Raw genomic sequence first — 18,427 nt, forward strand, 5'->3', positions numbered from 1 at the left:
GCGCGTGTCCGTGCGCGGTGCCAGGCCGGGGGCGTGCCGGGGCCTGGCGGCGAACCGAGCTGCGCTGGTGATCTCTCTTCCCGACTGCACAGGGGAGGGAAAATAACGTGGAAAATGGCGACTCCTACGTTGGAATAACGTAGTTGATTAAAGCAAAAGACGTAAGAGAAAGGGTTATTCTCGGCTTTCCCGCGGGAAGCAGGGCTTCCGCACGCACATCGGTCGCTCCGGAAGGCAAACACTGTAAATAACGAATATCCTCCCTCCCCTTCCTCCTTTCCTAATGTTTTATGTCTGAACTGACGTCATGTGGCATGGAATAACCCTTTGGTCGGTTTGGGTCAGCTGGCCTGGTTGTGTCCCCTCCCAGGTTCTCGCCCACGGATGCGGCTGGGAATGTTCGGGGCACACCGCTGATGCTGTGGGAGCGCTGCCGCCGTGTGTCAGTAACCCCTTCCTAAGGGTCAGCGCACGTCCCGGCGCTGCGGGGCCGTCCTGGGGACGGGGCTCCACCCCAGCCAGAGCCGGCTCCCGCCGCTGCCATTGGCGCCGCTCCCGCCAATGCGGGGCCAGCTTGTACAGCGCCGGGCGGCAAGGAGCGGGACGGAGGGGCGATATCCCGGAGCGCCCCGCTCCCGGCGCTGAAGCGGAGGCGGGGTCGCTCGCGGTGCAGTGGCGGCGGGGCCGATGCCGCTGGCGGTCGGAGCCCTGCCTCGGGCGGTGGCCGTGCTCTCGTTCTCCGTCCTGCTGAGCGCCCGGAGCGCTGCCCAGCGCCCTCCGGCCCACAGGTACGGCGGGCTGTGGCGGAACCGCGGGAGCCCGAGTCCGGCCCCGGTGTCGCTGCCGGCGGTCGGCGGCCTGTTCCGCCGGCAGCAGCCACCTCATGGCCCGGCCGAGATCCCGGAGCTGCCATGCACTCCCTGCCCGCCGAGGGGGAACTTGGCCGGAGTGTGCGGTGTCCCTCAGGGTGTCCTTCTGGGGCGGGGCAGAAAGGCAAGCGGGGCTGTTCCTTAAAGTTACGTAATTAACGAAAAGCACAAGAGCGGTTTTGTCCTTTCCCCTGTCTCTGTTAAAAGGGTTTTTTTTGTCAACGTCAGGCGTTTCGTGAGTTGAATATCCGGAGGAATTTATTCTAATTTCATTAGACGTTGGAATGGGCCACGCAGGGAGGTGGTGGGATCGCCATCCCCGCAGGTGTTTAAGGAAAGACTGGGCATGGCGCTCAGTGCCATAGTCGAGGTGACACCGTGGTATTTGGTCATGGGCTGGACGTGATGCTCTCAAAGATCTTTTACAACTTAATTGGTTCTGTGGTTCTGTGAAAAAGCTGAGCCTATTCCACTTGCTGTAATGTACTTCGCAGATCGGGGATTAAAGAGCAGGCTAAAACTTCATGATTGAGATGTTATTTTTATTCTTTTTCTTTTAGTAATTTATCTGCAAGTTGTTGGTCCCGTCTTCATCCTGCAAACATGTTCAACAGCTATAATGTGAAATTCCACCACAGCAAAGCTCTCACCTCCCCATATCCAGGATCACACATTGAACGTAGCCAAGTTCCTGAAGATAAAGTGGGCTGGCTGACTGAGTGGAAAGATTATAACCCTGTGGAGTACACTGCAAAGTCTGTTTTGGCCAGACCCAGTTGGGCAGATCCCCAAATCAGGTGAGTGGAAATGGTGGCTATTTTCCCCTGTGAATATGAAAGCAGGAAATAATAATGAATTGAGTCAACAAGATAATTTTAAGTGATGTGTGATTCTGCAGTGATGTGTGAAAGTCAAGATTAAGGAAAGTGGTTGAGAACTGAGTCATTTGGGTTTGTTGTGAAGGTCTTTGACATGTGATTTTACTTTGACATGTGAGCTGATGATTGAGATTGGAATAATAGATAGCTGTTGATGCTGTGCAAGTGTTTCTCTGTATTGTGAGCTAAATAAAAATCTAAGAAATTGGAAGAACATTTTAGTGATACACTTGTTTGTTCATGGTTGGAATGCAATATGAAAAAAGAAAGTGTAATTTTAGTTTTTGAGGGGAGCGCTCTGACTCAGTGTGACAGATTGAATTAATTACAGAATTTTTTTGTGATAGTGTAACAATGGGGCTGTCAGTTCTGTCTCAAGTAACAAGGGGTAAGACAAGAGGAAACAGCCTCACGTTGTGCCAGGGGAGGTTTAGATTGGATATTAGGAAAAATTTCTTCACCAAAAAGTTTGTCAGGCATTGGAACAGGCTGTCTAGGGAAGTGGTGGAGTCATCATTCCTGGAGGTGTTTAAAAGGCATCTGCATGTGGCACACATAGAGGCACAATTTAGGGGTGGGCTTGGCAGTGCTGTGTTGAACTCGGTCATTTTAAAGTTCTTTTCCAACCAAAATGATTCTGTGATTCTGTAACTCTAATCTTAACAGAAATACCTTTGAAACACTTTGTCTAAATGAAGATAGAGATGGAATATTAAATACTTTAGTTCTGCAGTTTTGCCTGCAGAACTAAGTACAGAGGGACTGTAATGAGGAAAGGTTAGGGCTTCATAGCCTACTTTAGAAAAGGGAGGGCCTGCAACTCCACTTCTGGTAAAAACTGCTCATCAACACACTCAAAGGGGTGTTGCTGGTCTGACGGCTGGCATACAAGCTTCTGTGTTTTATAATTTGTCTCTATTAAATTCTTATTTTCCACGCAGCGATGAAGGTTTTTCTCCAAAATTCAATGAGAGAGATGGAGAAGTGGAGAGGAAGAGTCTGAATGGCTTGTATGTGGTCAAAAATGGGAGACCGTGGTGAGTGTGGGGGTTTTTTTTGCATATTCATTTCAGTGATGTAGTTTCAGTGCTCTTACAGGTCTGTCAGTTCTGATACATGGTACCTGCTAGGACAAAGCCAAGAGAGAAAAATGGAACATACTTTGATGAATCTAAGTTGATGAAGGAGAAAAACATGTTGTGTCTTTCGCCCTTTAAAGCATATATATGCTTTAACACCAAATATGTGTTGCTGTCCTTTCCTTTCTTGTTATTTAATATTGATTTGAGGTTTTTTTAGTTTGTTTTCGTTGGGTTTTTTGTTTGGTTGTTTAGGGGTTTTTTTTGTAGAATATTTTGAATGTGGGGAAATAAATACGTCAAATGTACTGCTGTGTTAAGGGTTTGGAAATTTAACAGAAAGTAAACTCCCTTTGTTTTAGCTGGTCTTCAGAGATGAGAGGAGCTGGATGTAGCTTGCCTAATTTCCAATTGGAACCAGTTCAGGAATATATGAGTTATGTACTGTGGCATTTATTTCAGCAATCCAGTGGGAAGGACTGGCCTCACTGGCAGAGGATTGTTGGGGCGCTGGGGACCAAACCATGCTGCTGATCCTGTTGTAACCAGGTAAGGGACAGGTGACTGAAAGGTGTTCTGCAGTTGAGAAAAAGACCCTGCATTTTGCTTACTTTCTGCATCTCTGGACAGGATATTACTTTTTTATTACATGGCCCTTTTCTCTATGTGTTCTCTGTGTGTAAGCCCATTCTACTTTTGTTATGTAAGAAAAACTAACTTGACTTAGTCTATGATAGGAGGAGGTGGGATTAGGATACTCTTTTTGTCACAGTATGCTTTGTTTTGATGTGATTTTCCCAGCAGGATCTGTGTGTACATGCTAACCATTTTACACAAAACATTCAGAAAAGATTGTCTGTTTAACAGAAGTGCGAGCTAGGAAGTGCCATGCTATATGCAGAACCATTGTGGAAAATCATTCTGATGCATTTTACTTCTCCTTTCCAGAAGGCTGCCAGTACTTCTGAGTTGCTTACTTGAAAGTAAATGCTGGCATTGTTTTTGTTTTATTTTTTGTATAGACAGCTTTTTGCTTTTCCTATTGGTAGTTCTTAGTTCTTTACTGAAGGAGATGTCTGCTGCTTGTGGCTTTGTCCTGGCACTGCTGCAGCCTGTGTGAGCATTCTGTTCCAACAGAAACGTTCTCATCTTCTTGGTATGGATTGACACAACTGCAGCCCGGAGAGGTTTCAGAGGAGCTGCTGCTACCAGCATGGTTGCAGAAATGTGCCTCATGGGCATTTTCTGCCCTTCTGTCTGAGGAAAACCCTCAGTGTTCTGCCCTTGGTTGCAATCCTGCTAGATGGCATCTGTTGATTGCCCCTGACTGTTCATTCTCTGCTTTGTTTGATCCCACACAGGTAGCAGTGCCTTGCTGTTCCTCTCTCAGGCCCATTTGTCAAGAAGCAGCAAAACATATTCTCGTTTGTCATTTTATGCAGGTGGAAAAGGGACGGAAGTGGCAGTAAAGTTGCTCATCCTGTTTCTGGAAAGAACATCTTGCAGTTTGTAGCCATCAAGAGGAGAGACTGTGGGGAGTGGGCCATTCCAGGGGTAAGGACAAAGCTCCAGAAGCAGCTAGCATTTCCCTGCTGATGAGGCCATGAGGCAGATACGGCACATGTGTGATGCAGGTGGATGTAATATACTAAGAGCCAGGAGTTAAAATGTGTAGAATCTGAGGGATAGTATTTATTTTTGTTTGTTTTCCCCCCTCTAAGGGGATGGTGGACCCAGGGGAGAAAATCACTGCTACCCTGAAGCGAGAATTTGAGGAGGAGGCCTTGAACTCTCTGCAGAAATCCCCTGAGGAGAAAGCAAAATTGGAGAAGCAGCTCCAGAAGCTGTTCAGCCAGGAACACTTAGTGGTGAGCTCTGTCTCTTGTGGTAGCCTCTTGACCTGGGCATGTAACTCACAATTGTATGGAACCTGAAGAAGTGCAGCTGAAATGAAAATAAGTTGTAATGCTCATGTTCTTGGGGTGTAGGAAATGGAAAGAACTGTTGAAAACTCTGTAAGGGCAAGAGTGTCAGAGGGAAAGAAAAAAGTACGACTGATTCCACCTCGTTTGTTGTGACACTGAGCTTGTCCTGGTTTGTTTGGGGCTTTACAGGTGTACAGAGGATATGTGGATGACCCTCGTAACACTGATAATGCCTGGATAGAGACAGAGGTTGTGAACTATCATGATGAAACAGGTAAATATCTCTGGGCATGCTCTTAGTTGCATTTTACTCCATATATTGGTTTGAATTTGGGACTGTTGTTGAGCTGAGCATGGCAATGAAATCAGGGAGCATGAAAGTCAAGTGTAAAATATGGGACTAGATTTTTAAATTGATCTGTTATCTTGGACTCCCTTTCTTCACCTGTAAGATAAGTCAAACTACTTAGATGCTTTTGATGTGTTCAAGTCAGAGACTTCGTGCTGTGACATTTCCACTGAATTTTGGGTAGTAGGTGCCAGTTGTGAAGCTTCACATGTCACTGGTACTAGATTTATCAGCCCCTAGAAGTAGTGGAGATAGTGTATCTTTTCCTCTGTTTCCAATACAGAATAGAAAAGCATTTCCTTGGTTGTTGTCTATGAAGTCCTGAGATTCTTTTTTAAAATAGTGGAAATGTGGGGAAAAAAGGCAATTCAGAAGCCTTCATTCATCCCCTCTTGAATTAGTATTTTTTGATTTTGGGGCCCTCAGTAAAATTTTAATTACTTTTTTTTTTTCATAAGTGTATATAAGTTTCAGAATTCAGTTTGTCCTGTAGAATAGTATGTGAGAAAAGGAGCAGTCAAATGTTAAGCAAACAAACAGAAATCCAGGCAGATGTATTGGCTAAACTCGGGGTAATAAGTACATGCTGTTGTGATGGTTTCCAGTAACTTTTCATGTTGCTGGTGATATCCTAGGAGTGGTGACAAGGTGTTAACACCTCTTCTGCTATTCAGATTTGCCTTAACATAGTGCAAGTACAAAAAAGGTTTCTGGCACAGAATCAATGAGAGATTTAGTTGTTTTTCTCTGAGAGGCAGTTGAAGGTTGCTACCTTTGAAAAAACACTGGAAGGGCAGAACTAATAGGATGTGAGAGGGGAAAAAGCAGGAAGATGCCATAGCATGTTCTAACTCTTGTTTTTTGAACAGGTGAAACAATGGACAACTTGCCTCTGGAAGCAGGTGATGATGCTGGAGTGGTGAAGTGGGTTGACATCAGTGAGAAGCTTGAGCTGTATGCAAGTCATAGCTACTTCATCAAGCTGGTGACTGAGAAACAGGGAGCCCACTGGAGTGAGGATCCTGACTCTGAGTGCCACGAGTGATGGAAACTTGGAACTAACAGACTTCAAGAGAAGAATACATTTTCCAGCCTCGAAACAGATGTCCTTGTCATCCTCAGTGAAAATTCTGTTAAATTCAGCTGGGAAAAACACTGGACAGTGATAAACAGAGGCTTTTCCAGAGACTTCAGATTGCTTTTTTTGATTTCTTAGCTAGTGCGAAATGAGAAGAATGTGGAGCTCTCGCTTTACTTTCTTGTCTTCATTATTTGCAGCTGTTTCACAATGTTCTCTGCATGGCAGCACTGGCATTCTGACTGGTGGTAGTTTACAGGCTCTATATTTTTGCACTGATTCCTTTTCAGGAGTATGAATCCCTAAGGAATGAGAGACTTGGATAACCTGAGTAATGACTTAAGTGCTGCATAATAAAGTGAAATTTCTTTTCTGAGTCCTTTTACTTAACATATCTTTGCAGTGATTTTCTATTTTGAGAGATTAGTTTTTCACATTTAATTACTTTTTAGTTCACAGTATGGCTGGGATTCATATCTGAATGTGTGACTGTGCCTCTGCATCAAAAGAAAACTGTTGGAAGATTAAACTTCATGACAGATTTGAGGAGCTGAATTTTGTGGTTCCTTTTTTTCTCACGGCTTATAGCAGTACAGCTGTTGTGGAGACTGCAGCATAAACAGAATCACTGGAAAAAGCAGCCTTAAGGTATAATCTATTATGGCATTTATGCTGTTGACAAGGGCTGCACAACAGTTGCTGATATTTTCCCCTGGGTTTTTAATTGATTGATGTTAATTGTGTACTGATGTCAGGAGTTGGTGGCAGTGACAGCTGAAAGCCGATGTTGTGATCTAAGGTCTTCAGGAATTTTGATCCATGTGTTGAAGTAAGGTGATAAATATCATGGTCTGGAATTGCCTTGTGTAACAGTGCTGTGATGCACTCATGCACTCTTGAGACTTTATCCACTTAACTAATGAATGGGTTTAGGGCTTTCTCCTTTCCAACCCTACCCCTGCCTCCCAATTAGGTAGTGAAACCTGGAGGAGTCATGTTTTTCATGGTGTTTATGCAGGAAGGCCTGGGAATCTTGCAGAGTAACTAGTATGTTCTTTTCAAAGGAAAGGTAATACCAAGAGGTATTAATTTTTCTTTCAATCCTTGCTCACCTCTTCCTGCCCATCTCATTTCTTTTGTGATGTGATACATTATGCAGAGCAGAACCCCAGCAGTATAATTGGGTTTTGGAAGCATGACCCACAAGGGCAGACCCTTCTTATAGGTTATGGGGATGTGGATATGCAGACTCTATATATAGTTTTTAATACTCTGGCTTGCATCAGAAAACCACAAGATGTCATGAATCATGCCTTCTTCAGATGTTTTAGATTCTTAGTTTACTTCTCAGCTGATTAAAAGGACAGGATTTTTTTTGTAACAACCCCTACTAGTCCTTGGAGGATTGACAGGCTTGGTAGTGGAGATGTGTTATGAAAGGAATATTTGTTGTTTATTTTTTCACTATAGATAGTCTGACTGTAGCGATGCTGGAGGAGTACTTGGGTGATAATACTGAGAGTACTCAAGCTGCAAAGTGACTAGGAGCATAAATTCTTTTTCCTGAAGAAATGGGAGGTTGTGGATTAAAGTCATTACCTTTTGAGGCCAGCTGTGTACTGTCAGTGTACTTGCAATTTGAGAGCTGTGCTTTCTCCCACCCAATTCTGTGTGTGTTAAAAAAAAACCAGAAAGAGCAAACAAGCAATAGGCTGCAGCCAGGGTAGAAAAGTGTCAAAATTACTTTCTCCCCCAAGACATTTGAAGTCACAGAGAAAGGATCTTTTCCAAATGGAACTAGCATAGAGAATGTGCTTTTGTACGTGCCATGCAAGTTGAGTTATTTACACACTGCTGTGTGATATTGCAGAATGTGAAGTGAGCAACAAATCAGGATTATGGAAAAAACCTGGCAGTGAAACTGGTTTTGCTGGGAAGTAATCTCTGGATTGTATAAGAAGTTCTTGTGTTGAAAATAATCACAGCTTAATTCATCGTATTCCCACAGCATCAGGCTGATGTTAGGCAACGATTGTCAGCCTTTGCTGGTTCAAGAGCAGGTTAGCAGGGGGTGATGTGACTTCCACTATTTAAGCTACCAAAATAGCATTTCTGACTCCCATCTTGTTTTCTTTGGAGAGGTGACATGGTTCAGGTGAAAGGTGTTTACTGATCATCTTTCATGGGAGAATAACATTTGGGGTTTTTTCCTTAAAGCAGAACATGCCTGGAGTGTTTTCAGTGAAGTGTTAATCTTAAAATAACAAATTTATGGGGATTCAGGAATAATCTCATCCTGTCCTGGGTTTTTTTAAAGCTTAAATTGCATCCCTCTTGAGGAGAGCAGAAGTTGGGCAAAGATGAAAGAAACAGAATTTTCTTTGATGAAGTTGTGACGAAACCCATATATCCAAGTAGACTTCTATTTTATTTGAGACTTCTATGCAGAGTGTTAAGCTGACAATACAGTAAATAAAGGAAACAAGTCCCATTTCAGTGGGTGGTAAAATCTACATTCTATAATTCTACTGAAGAGTTTTGTGAACAGCTTAGTCATTAGGTTAGTAGAATTTATTGGTTCAGAAAGATCATGGGTACATGTTGGGGGAAACACTGGTTGTTTAGCTACGAACCATTTGAAGTAGTTAAATTTTTCTGCGTTAAGGAATGTAGAAATTTTCTGCACTTGGGTTGTTTGTTAAGGTTCAGTGAATCTTATTCCTCGTTTTACTTGAAAGCTGTTAAGCTGTTAATTACAGAAGCAGGATTCATCAGTTTTAGTGCAGTATGGGGAGTCTGTTCAGCCAGGCTCAGAAAAGGAGATTTTCATTTATGTCCTCTGCAACAAAGAAGAAAATATTAACGTTTTATGCCAAAGTGACATTTTTATACTGTATCACTAAAGTGACTGATGCTATGAATGAACAATCACTGGTAGAAGTATATGTGTATTAAGATAACTCCTTGCAGCTTTCTTCCTTCATGACTGGTAAATTGTCATCAGAAGAGCTGGAAAAATTCTGGGAAGAGCAAAGGTTCCATGTATCTGACCTCTGACCAGAATCAGCCTCCACTTAAAATTAGGGACTTGCCAATGGGATTTTGAACACATTTCTTCAGTCTGCTTGTTTGGCCAAATGGCTTCTGTGCCATAACTCTTCTGGGATTAACCTTTGCTATGTTGTTAACCCTGGTGACCCTTATTAGTGTTGTTTTCCTCGGCACAGTAGCCACAGGCTTCTGCTTACAATTTCTTTGCCTTATGTTGAGGTCTGAGGAATGTTCTTTGCAGGATCATTCTGTCAGGTACGTCTGCCTATTCTTTTAGTTTACCTTCCTTAATCCCAAAGCAGTGGCACCATTCCTTCAAGGCGATGAGTTTGTCCTGGTCTCCATCGCACTCTTGGAAGAAACGGGTTATGCAGTGTTCCATAGGGACAAGGGAGGCTCTCAAGGGTGCAAGCTCCGAGTGTGTTAATAATCTGAAAGAAGGGGCAGGTATGGAAAGCTGCATTTCCTTAATAAATCAGCAGGATTATCAAAGCTGATCTAAGGTGCTAGAAGACAACAACAGTGGCTTTATCAGAGATGCCCCAGTGGATTTTTTTACAGTGCTTATGTAGTGAATCTGTCCCAGGTCATTATAAAGGTGTCTAATACCTGATGAATTAAAATGCTTTTGCTGCATATTTGTTTGCTAACATCTTTTTTCCTAGAACAAGTATTACTTGTGTAGTACTTAGAAGTATTGTAAGGAGCAACTTGCTCATCACTTGTGGAGTTTTGCTGTTAATTCTCTGGATATCAAGCTTGCAAAAGTACTTAACTGTGTTCTAAAACAGTAGGTGTGATTGTCCTGAGATACTGAAGGTCTGAACTTGGAAATACGGATCCCATCTGGGTGATACTACAAAAAAAGCTTGAAATCTGAGTTATGTTATTAGAAGCTGGAGGCTTCCTCTTAACTGTGACTATATCTGCTCCTTAAACTGAGAGACCTCTGTGGTGTTAGTTGAAAACTATGGATACCTCATTAATGGATTTTTGCTGCCTGGGCTCTGTCCTTTGTACTTAGCCTGTTGCTCTTAGCTTTGGTAATAACAGGATTTCTTCCTGGCTGAGAGCATTAGTAGGAATTAAGACACTGTAGAGCTTAGAGTGATCATGCAAGGCAAGAGGATAGAAGATTCTGACCTAGAATATGATCAGGAAAACAATGAGGGGAAAAGTTCCGTGTTAGAGAGGGGTGACACTGGCTTCTAACAGCTAAGGGACTGGTTCTGTATGTAGAGAATCCCTTGAGGTGTGTAGAAAGGTAAAACAGCCTGAGTTTAATCAGCAAATCAGAACTGAACCACAGATATATTTTTACCTGTCAACAGGGTGCTGATCAAGCTGGTGAAACTGCCAGTGCACAGGATACACATACATGTAGTAGTTTTTCTCAAAGTCATGCAGGAGCAGCTCAACCGGATGGTCACCTGCCACAAGGCGCTTGTCATTCTGGTAGATCTTTTTGACCTGAACTCAACACAGAAATTGTTATTTTTTGTTTTGGGATGAAGATCTGCATATGATATGCATATGCATATGCATACTACCTCAGGTAGTCCAGGACATTTTTGCTGCTGTTCATGTGACCTTTGGCAGTAACTAGAAAGGAAGTTAAATTCTTGTGGCTTAATTGTCAGACTCATCTAAGGGGAAGCAGTAGCCTCATCTTATTAGGAGATTAAACCAGTTTTATCACATCTTCTCTCCTGGGGCAAACAATTAATGTTTTGGGGTGGAATAAGCCATCTCAGAAGTCATCTAATTCATGCCATTTAGTATGAGATGTTCTGGGCTGGTCCATGTAACTGCATGGTCTTATTTGAAAAGGATTGCTGACCTTATTCCTCTGCTTTTCAGTTAGAATCCCAGAAGTGTTCAGGTCACGTTCATAATATTGGATAAGGATGTTCTTAAGCCAGTCTCGCATCCGAAGGGGAAACTGTTCCACTTCATAATCAGTACAGGGGGGGATGACTGTGCCAAAGAGAAAAGGTTTTGTTACCAAGTCATGTGTTAAGTCCCCATTCGAGCATTTCTGAGATTTGAGATCTACTTCCAGTTAAAATTAAAATTGATGGAGGTGTTAATATGTAAAATTGTGAATGCACCTAATGTGTTCAATTATAAATCTACAATTTTTTGGTGCATGTCCTTAACCAGTTGTGCAAGTCGCAACCTTTATATATCTGTGCAGCTTTTGAGCATAGTTGTGCAGTGAAGCTCTAATCAGTCATCTGCATGAAAGCAGAGTTTTTGACAGCAAGGGAGTATTCTGGCTGGGAATGCCCTTTCCTCCTACCATATTGCAGTAGTCAAAGAGGTTGGAAATCAGTTCTGGCTTTTAGATCCTGACTTCTGCATTTGGCATCTAAATTTGGGTGATGTTTTTTGGTTTGTTTTTTCCACAGGGGTTTGAGATGGACATTTTAATTTATTAACTCTCTGCAAACACTGTTTTTCTGGTCAACGATTTACAAAAATCTTCAGAGGCTCTAGCAATAGGAACATGTGAGACAGTGCAGGGGGAAGATAAGGTCAACAACAAATCAGTGTAAGCACAGGAGAGATGTCTAGGTTTCAGATACTTTTTAAACATGCTTAGGGTTTTGAAGGTCTGAATTAGCAGATAATTGATGCACAAGCAGCAGGTTACAGGAAGAAGGGTAATTTAGGGTTGGCAGATGCATTAAAGATACTGATTCTTTATATCTAGGTGAATTCTTCAAAGAAAAACAAGCTTACATTTGCAGGAGCCCATATAGTCTAGGTGCAGCTGGCGTCCCATTTTTGTCCCTTCCAGTTGACACTTGGTGCCAAAGAGTTGACATGTGCCATCATAAGTCTTGTTATCAGTACCACAAACCTAGAGGAAGCAAAACCACCACCCCACCACTGTGTTGAGAAAATTCCTTGTCACGCAAAGGTATTACCGTAATAAAAGCATCATTAACATGTGGTGAATACCCACAGGGAATACACGTGATCAGAAGTATCAGAATTATTAGTTACTGTATGCCTGCATGAGGACTAGTTGTCTGTGCTTGTATGCCCAGTTTTGCAATATTTGAGTTTAATTTTGTGGTTGTAATATAGCCTCTGAGATTATTTCACTCCATATGTACTCTATGTGCAATATGTACAATATGTGCTCTAAAACACCAAATGGATACATAGAACTTTCAGTGACAGGGAAAAGCTACAACCCCTGAGAGACTGAGTGAAGCAAGTCAGTTACTGTGTAGTTACATGGGTTCATACTGCTCTCAAGCCTCACTCAGTGAGTTTGGGTGCTTTATACCTAATTCTGCAATTACTAGAATCACTAAAACTCACTTGCATGCTTTTTAGGGTAGAATCATTCTAAATAATAGCAGGGGAATATGTTATCTTGTGAACACTTTAGGTAGGTGCCTTTTCCCAGTCCTGTGCACTGGGTGAAATACTCACATGCTCATAGTCTTTGGTGGGAGGGCAAGCAGCAGGATCTTGGCAGATACACTGGGGTTTCCCTTGTTTTTCTGTATGGCAGACTTTGCCTCTTTTGCATTTGAAGTTCCGACATGTGTCTGGCAATCCTAGCAGGAGAGAGGGACTGTATAAGTGATGGGACAAAGCCAGGTGTTTGTCAGACACTACTGACAGCCAAAGCAAAATACAGCACAATATTCATCAAGAAATTCAAAAGCATTTTTAAGTTTTTTATTAAGCTGGACCTTGTATTGAATAAAGCAAGCCAAACTTTAAGTGATGATTTTTGTGAGACTTCTAGCAGTCCCAGGTTTGAATTGGATGGGAAAATAATATTTTTTTTCTTTTTCTTTTTTTTTTTAAGAAAAAGTTGTTTGTTCCTTAGGGACTGACATTCAATTCCATTCTGGCTTCCTTTGGTGAAACATCCCATCTGTTTTTGCTGAATCAAGCACTGGCCTTTGTCTCCATTTTTATATGACACAAAAAAATTGTGCACAGCCTACAAATGTTTTTTACAAACAAATTACTAAGTCCAGGGGAGTATGGAAGGGATTCTCTGGGAACACAAAATTAGGCAGAAGCACAGTTCAGTCATGTGAAATCCTGTGCTGCGAAAGGCAGAAAAGAAATGCTGACCAGCAGATTCCCCAGCTGCAGAGAGTTGGGAATTACATGACAGCTTTGCCTGGGGCTTACCAAGGGGAGACTTCTCATTCCTGTTGCTGGCACTTTCCATCTCACCATGGGAACTGCCTGTAGTCTGAACCTGGACAGTCACAGAGGCATAAGCAGAAAGTTGTGGTAAATCTTGGGAAGAAAAAAAAAATATTTGGACAAATTTTTTGGGGGTCCAAATATAGAGCCAGATATAGAGCAAAGTAGAGGCACAGTTTGCTCTGCTTTCAGCAGAGAGAGGTTGCTATACAAAATGTGTGAGAAGAGCGTAAAGCCTCTGGTAGTATTACCGTGTTCTTGTTATTTGGGGAAAAAATGGAGGTGGAGAGAGAGAGAGAGAGAAATGGGAGCTCAGTAAGGCCTGAGTTTCTTATAATTATTCTGTGGACTCTAGCCCTACCTTTCCAGGCTGTTCACTTTTGTGTAGTAGCATTTAAAATCTTTGTGAGAGCAGGGTGAATAGGCTGACATAGTAAACTGGAGACTGGGTTTCAGGTTTTCTGTGTGTTTGTATTTATTTATGTGTTTCATTACATACCCCAGTGGGGTTGGAGCTCTTATGTGAATGGTGTTCACTTCTTTCCTGGTCCAATACATCTAAATGCTCTGGATGCTGTGATGCAGCATGAACCAGAGGAATAGCAAATAGAAGGAGAGATAAGACTTCTGCCTATTGAGAAGTCACCTGCTTTTCTCCAACAGGTCATTTAAATCATCAGGAATTTAAATTGGGAACTGGTTCCTCTCCCCCTTTTTATACCATTCAAGTTTTATTTTAAAGATAATTTACCTTATCTTCACTGTCCATTGAATTCCTGTTATGAACAGAGCTACTAATTTTCAATTGTTGCTTGTTGTCAGAATCAGGTGGCTCATGATCATAATAATCTTGTTCAAAGTCTTTAATATTGACAAATTGGTAATCCTCAGTTTCTCTATGAACGGCAGTGTCATCATCAGTGGTTCCTTCCCCTTCAGGCTCAGTACTGGTGCTCTCCTGGTCATTACTCTGGATTCTCTCCTCTTCCTCATAGGCTGCTTCTTTCCAGGTATTTCTGAGATACTCCTCACCATCAGTGTCACCACTGTCGTGACCATCATCATCACTACTGTCTTCCCTATCATGTATTTTCACCATGTCATAATCACTCTGATAGTTCACTTGAATATTGTCTTTTCTCTCTTGACTTTGCTGTTTGCCATCCTGATATTCATTATGGGTTTTTTTAGAGATGGGGATTTCTTCTTTATAGGACTTCTTCTTGTTCTCACTCTCTTCTTCTAGGTCAAATTTCTCACTGTGTCTCTTGGTTTTCCAGGTTGGTTGGCTGGAATCTCTCAGGAGTTCATCTGATTGCATGCTGTTCTCATGTTGCTGTCTTTTGTATTGGTCACCTTGATGTGTCCGATGGCCTTTGTTCTTTGTGTCTCTGTAATCAATTTCTTCACCCCATTCCTCATTCTCTTCTTCTGTGCTTTCCTCTTCATTGCTTTCACTGTTTTTTTCAGACAAGCCAACAGAATTTTTGTTGTATTTCCACATGTTATGCTCATGATGAAGGCTGAAAGCACCCACTGGGTGTTCTGCATGGCCTGGAAGGTGTTGGTTTGCCGTGTTCCCATGTTTCTCATGCTTCCTGAGCTGGTCATGCTCTGGGCTGGACTGTTCTCTGCCACTGCTCCCAGAGTCACTGTCCTGGTTATCAGAAGCCAAACCTAGTTTATTGTGCAGTGCAAGGAAATCAATGCTTTTCAGGCTGTTTTTCACTTGATGCTCGCTCCCAGTTCTTCCTTGTTTCCTAATAGTCTGGGGCTCATCCTTGTCTTCAGTGCCTGGTACTGATACCTCTGGTTTTAAATTTCTGTGAGTGGGCAGCAAATCATCCTTGTCTACATACCCTATGTTCTCTTTCTTTGAGGCTTCAGGATGAATATATTCACTCTTGGGAAAAAAAAAAAAAATCAGATTAATGAATCTTAGGATTTATGTGAAATTGATGTGGTGTAATTTTTCTCTTGCCAAACATGGCACTGGCTTTATTTATTTTCTTTCTATGTGCTTCTCTTAAACTAGCCCAGAGCATGAAATTCACCACTGGTGCCCCCTGTCTTTCTCAGAAAATCTGTTTATCTGTCCCTTCTTTTATTGCTGGAGTTTCTGGAGAGGTCTATGCAACTGTTTCAGAGACAGATGCATATGGGTGTCTTGTGAAATCTCAAAATGCGTAATTAGTATTTTAGTCGTAACTACAGGCACTTGTAGGCTGCAGTAATTATCACTTACCTCAGAGAAGGGGGATGTGAAACATAACTTCCTACACAGATAAGGGAAAAATAAGGGACCTGGGAAAAGAGGAGCAGGTGAAGAGAGTGCACATTTCACGAGGTGTCATGATAGTAATTCCTGAGATGTGCCCTGCATTGGTTTTATAATCCATATATTCATCTACTTTGAGTCTGATATATCGCTGCTTCCTGGCTGAAGTCACCAGGAATTATTGTGTGTGGTGACAATTATAAGATCAACTATAGATATTTGATATCATTATTTGATATCATTTTGATAACTTTTTTTTTTAATCTGTCAAGCCAATAGCAAAAGCAGTATCTTCAGTGGAAATGGTTCAAATGCTGGAGGAGAAAGCAGGAACTAAAATGACTGCCAGATATTGCTGAAGCAATTACCTTTCTGCTGCTGTGTGTATTTCTGAACAGCACCTAGGGATGTTCAGTGCTGCTTATTGCTTACAGCAGTATAGCACCTGATGCTGATTTTTCTTAAAGCTTTTGGGAAGTTTAATTTGGGAAGATTGGTTCTTCTCAGCACCCAAGTTCTGGAATAGCTTTTTCTTTTAGTTTGGGCAGTCTTATGCCTACTTTAAAAAAAGTAGGATTGGAAATATTAACTTGGTTCTTGTGGATCAGTTATATCCTATTTCCTAATGTCAAAGCTGTATCTAAAGTTTCACTTTTTTTTTTCTTTTGCCTGGTGTCATTGCTGATGTGGGAATAGTACTGGGAACTATACTCACTGTCTAACTTTTTCATGGGAAGATTGTACATTTGCTCCAATCTAACAGAAATTCACTGTGGAGCTTTTCCAAAGTTCTACAGATTCAGAAAACACAAGGCCAAACAGTCTTTAAGATTTTTTGCTGTGGGTGCCTGTGTTTGAAGCAGCAATTTGAGAAAGAATTGGGTCATGTCTTGACAGGAAGCCTTGTCCTGCAGCTGTCCTGCAGAGGTGTGCCTGGGTACAGATTCCAGATGCTGCTTTCTGTTATACCTTCATCCCCCAGGTAAAATCAGCTCTTAGAACTCGGGTACTCGTGAAGAAACTTGGGCAAGTTTCAGTCACTGTCTGAGATTAGATACTGTGGGGGAGAACTGGCCTCTGATAGATGATGCACACACTTGGAACTGATGATTTGTTTGCTACTGCAAGGTTTTGTTTTGATGCAGCTGTCTTTTGTGTGCTATTTCTGGTACAGACAGCTATAGGCTACAAACTAATATTTATACCATTTCCTCTGCTGGATACTTCATTAGGAAAAGTTAATTTTTCATTTTTCATAGTGCAGAGCACGATACAGATTGATATGAAATGTATCTGGAAAGCTGTAGAGAGTGGGATATAGTTTATAATTAAAAATAAAAAAATGGTTAGCATAACAGTGGGTATTTTGAATCTCTTACTACAGAGCATGATCTGAGTTAAGTAGTTCTGAAACACCCAGTGGCTTGGAGCCAAGATCCGTTGTGTCTGAGCCACAAAAGCTCACCAGAACAGTGCAATAAAAAGGAATTTTTTTTATTTGGGTCAGCCATGAATGCTAAACTGGCTCTGTCATTACCACACATATGTGGCATGGGGAGGGCTGGTGAAATCCTCTGTCTCATTGCCATCAGGGCATCTGGCCCATCAGCCACAGAGTACTCTGCCAGGACAAGCTGTGTCTAATGCTCTGCACCATGAATAATGAAACATATGGCAGCTAAAATTCTTACATATTTGAGACTGCATATGATCCCTGGTGTGATAAACTGAGGATTTCATTCCTCTCCTGTACTGGAGTTGTGATGACAATAATTTTTTCTGTCACTGGAGCTTATTACTTTTACAAATTTGGGTAATGGTGATATGTGGGGATTCATTTAAGGTAATTTTATCAATAAGTGAAACTTCCACTTAGAGCTTTAGATTTTGTCCTGTTTGCAGTTGTTTAATATGCAAGGCATGAGATATTCGGCACTAATTCTTGGGGTGAGAGGACCTAAAGTTTTCTTAACACAAATCAATTTGCCAACCAGTATGTATGTGTTTTTATATTTAAGATGAATGTAAATGTAAGTTACTTCCTATTGTTTAAAGAACAAGAAGAGTACCTTTCCTGGAGTTTTCTGTCTGTGAGTTCTGAGCTGGTGATTTACAGGGTGGGTCTAAAAAAGACAAATATGTGAGTATCTCCACATCCATAACAACCTTTTATTGGTCAATGGGATAACATAGATTATTTTCAGAATGGGAAATTAAATTCCTGGTAATAATAGCATGATGAGGACTTACTGGAATAGCAAAAACTGGTCCTACAAGACAAATGAAGAGAGCTAGAGCCTTCATGTTTTCCAGATCTTGTAGAGGAAAATAGTTAATGGTACAGAGGTATGGCTTAGAGGTTTCCTTTCTGCAAGAGATATGAAAACAAAACAAGTTAGGATTTGGGTATGATGACCTAGAAATGACTGATGGAAGCAATGTAGTCGCTGCCGTAACTTGTTAAGTCTGGAGACCCACAAAATTGCTATGCAGTAAACTCAGATGTGAGACCAACTTTGCTAGAGAACACTTTAGTCTCAGTTCTTTGACAGTGATTAAGCTGTAGGCTATGTTCATGAACTCCGGTGGGTGCTACTGAGAGGCAGAGTTTGAATGGGCATAGGTTGAGTACATAAATACTTACAAATACTTGTATTTATCCCCCCTTCTGAGATACCACTTTGTGTAAAATAACTCTTTTTTATTGAATTCTGAGGCAGTGCCTGCTTGTG

At 41.8% G+C, this 18,427-nt stretch overlaps 2 protein-coding genes across 3 annotated transcripts; one reads left to right on the forward strand and one right to left on the reverse strand.

Annotated features, from left to right (window-relative positions):
• Window positions 1–90: 90 nt before the first annotated feature.
• Window positions 91–6,568, forward strand: NUDT9 (nudix hydrolase 9). Of its 2 annotated transcripts, none has more exons than XM_058837213.1 (8): window positions 91–243; window positions 1,430–1,666; window positions 2,689–2,784; window positions 3,289–3,375; window positions 4,269–4,380; window positions 4,548–4,694; window positions 4,941–5,025; window positions 5,970–6,568. In XM_058837213.1, the coding sequence occupies exons 2-8, from the start codon at window positions 1,473–1,475 to the stop codon at window positions 6,143–6,145; spliced, it is 897 nt and encodes a 298-aa protein (XP_058693196.1). In that variant the 5' UTR covers window positions 91–243; window positions 1,430–1,472; the 3' UTR covers window positions 6,146–6,568. The 2 variants fall into 2 exon arrangements, with proteins under 2 accessions (XP_058693196.1, XP_058693195.1); XM_058837212.1 differs by lacking the exon at window positions 91–243 and adding an exon at window positions 345–788.
• A 2,019-nt stretch (window positions 6,569–8,587) lies between these two features.
• On the reverse strand, window positions 8,588–17,999 carry SPARCL1 (SPARC like 1). The gene is made up of 10 exons (XM_058837211.1): window positions 17,946–17,999; window positions 17,765–17,818; window positions 14,169–15,320; window positions 13,400–13,469; window positions 12,680–12,798; window positions 11,975–12,095; window positions 11,070–11,206; window positions 10,551–10,699; window positions 9,512–9,660; window positions 8,588–9,017 (listed from the first exon to the last, which is right to left on the reverse strand). Exons 1-10 carry the CDS (start codon window positions 17,997–17,999, stop codon window positions 8,989–8,991), a joined length of 2,034 nt encoding a protein of 677 aa, XP_058693194.1. The 3' UTR covers window positions 8,588–8,988.
• Between the last annotated feature and the right edge of the window lie 428 nt (window positions 18,000–18,427).

Source organism: Poecile atricapillus, chromosome 4, assembly GCF_030490865.1.
Source record: "Poecile atricapillus isolate bPoeAtr1 chromosome 4, bPoeAtr1.hap1, whole genome shotgun sequence".
NCBI lineage: Eukaryota > Metazoa > Chordata > Aves > Passeriformes > Paridae > Poecile > Poecile atricapillus.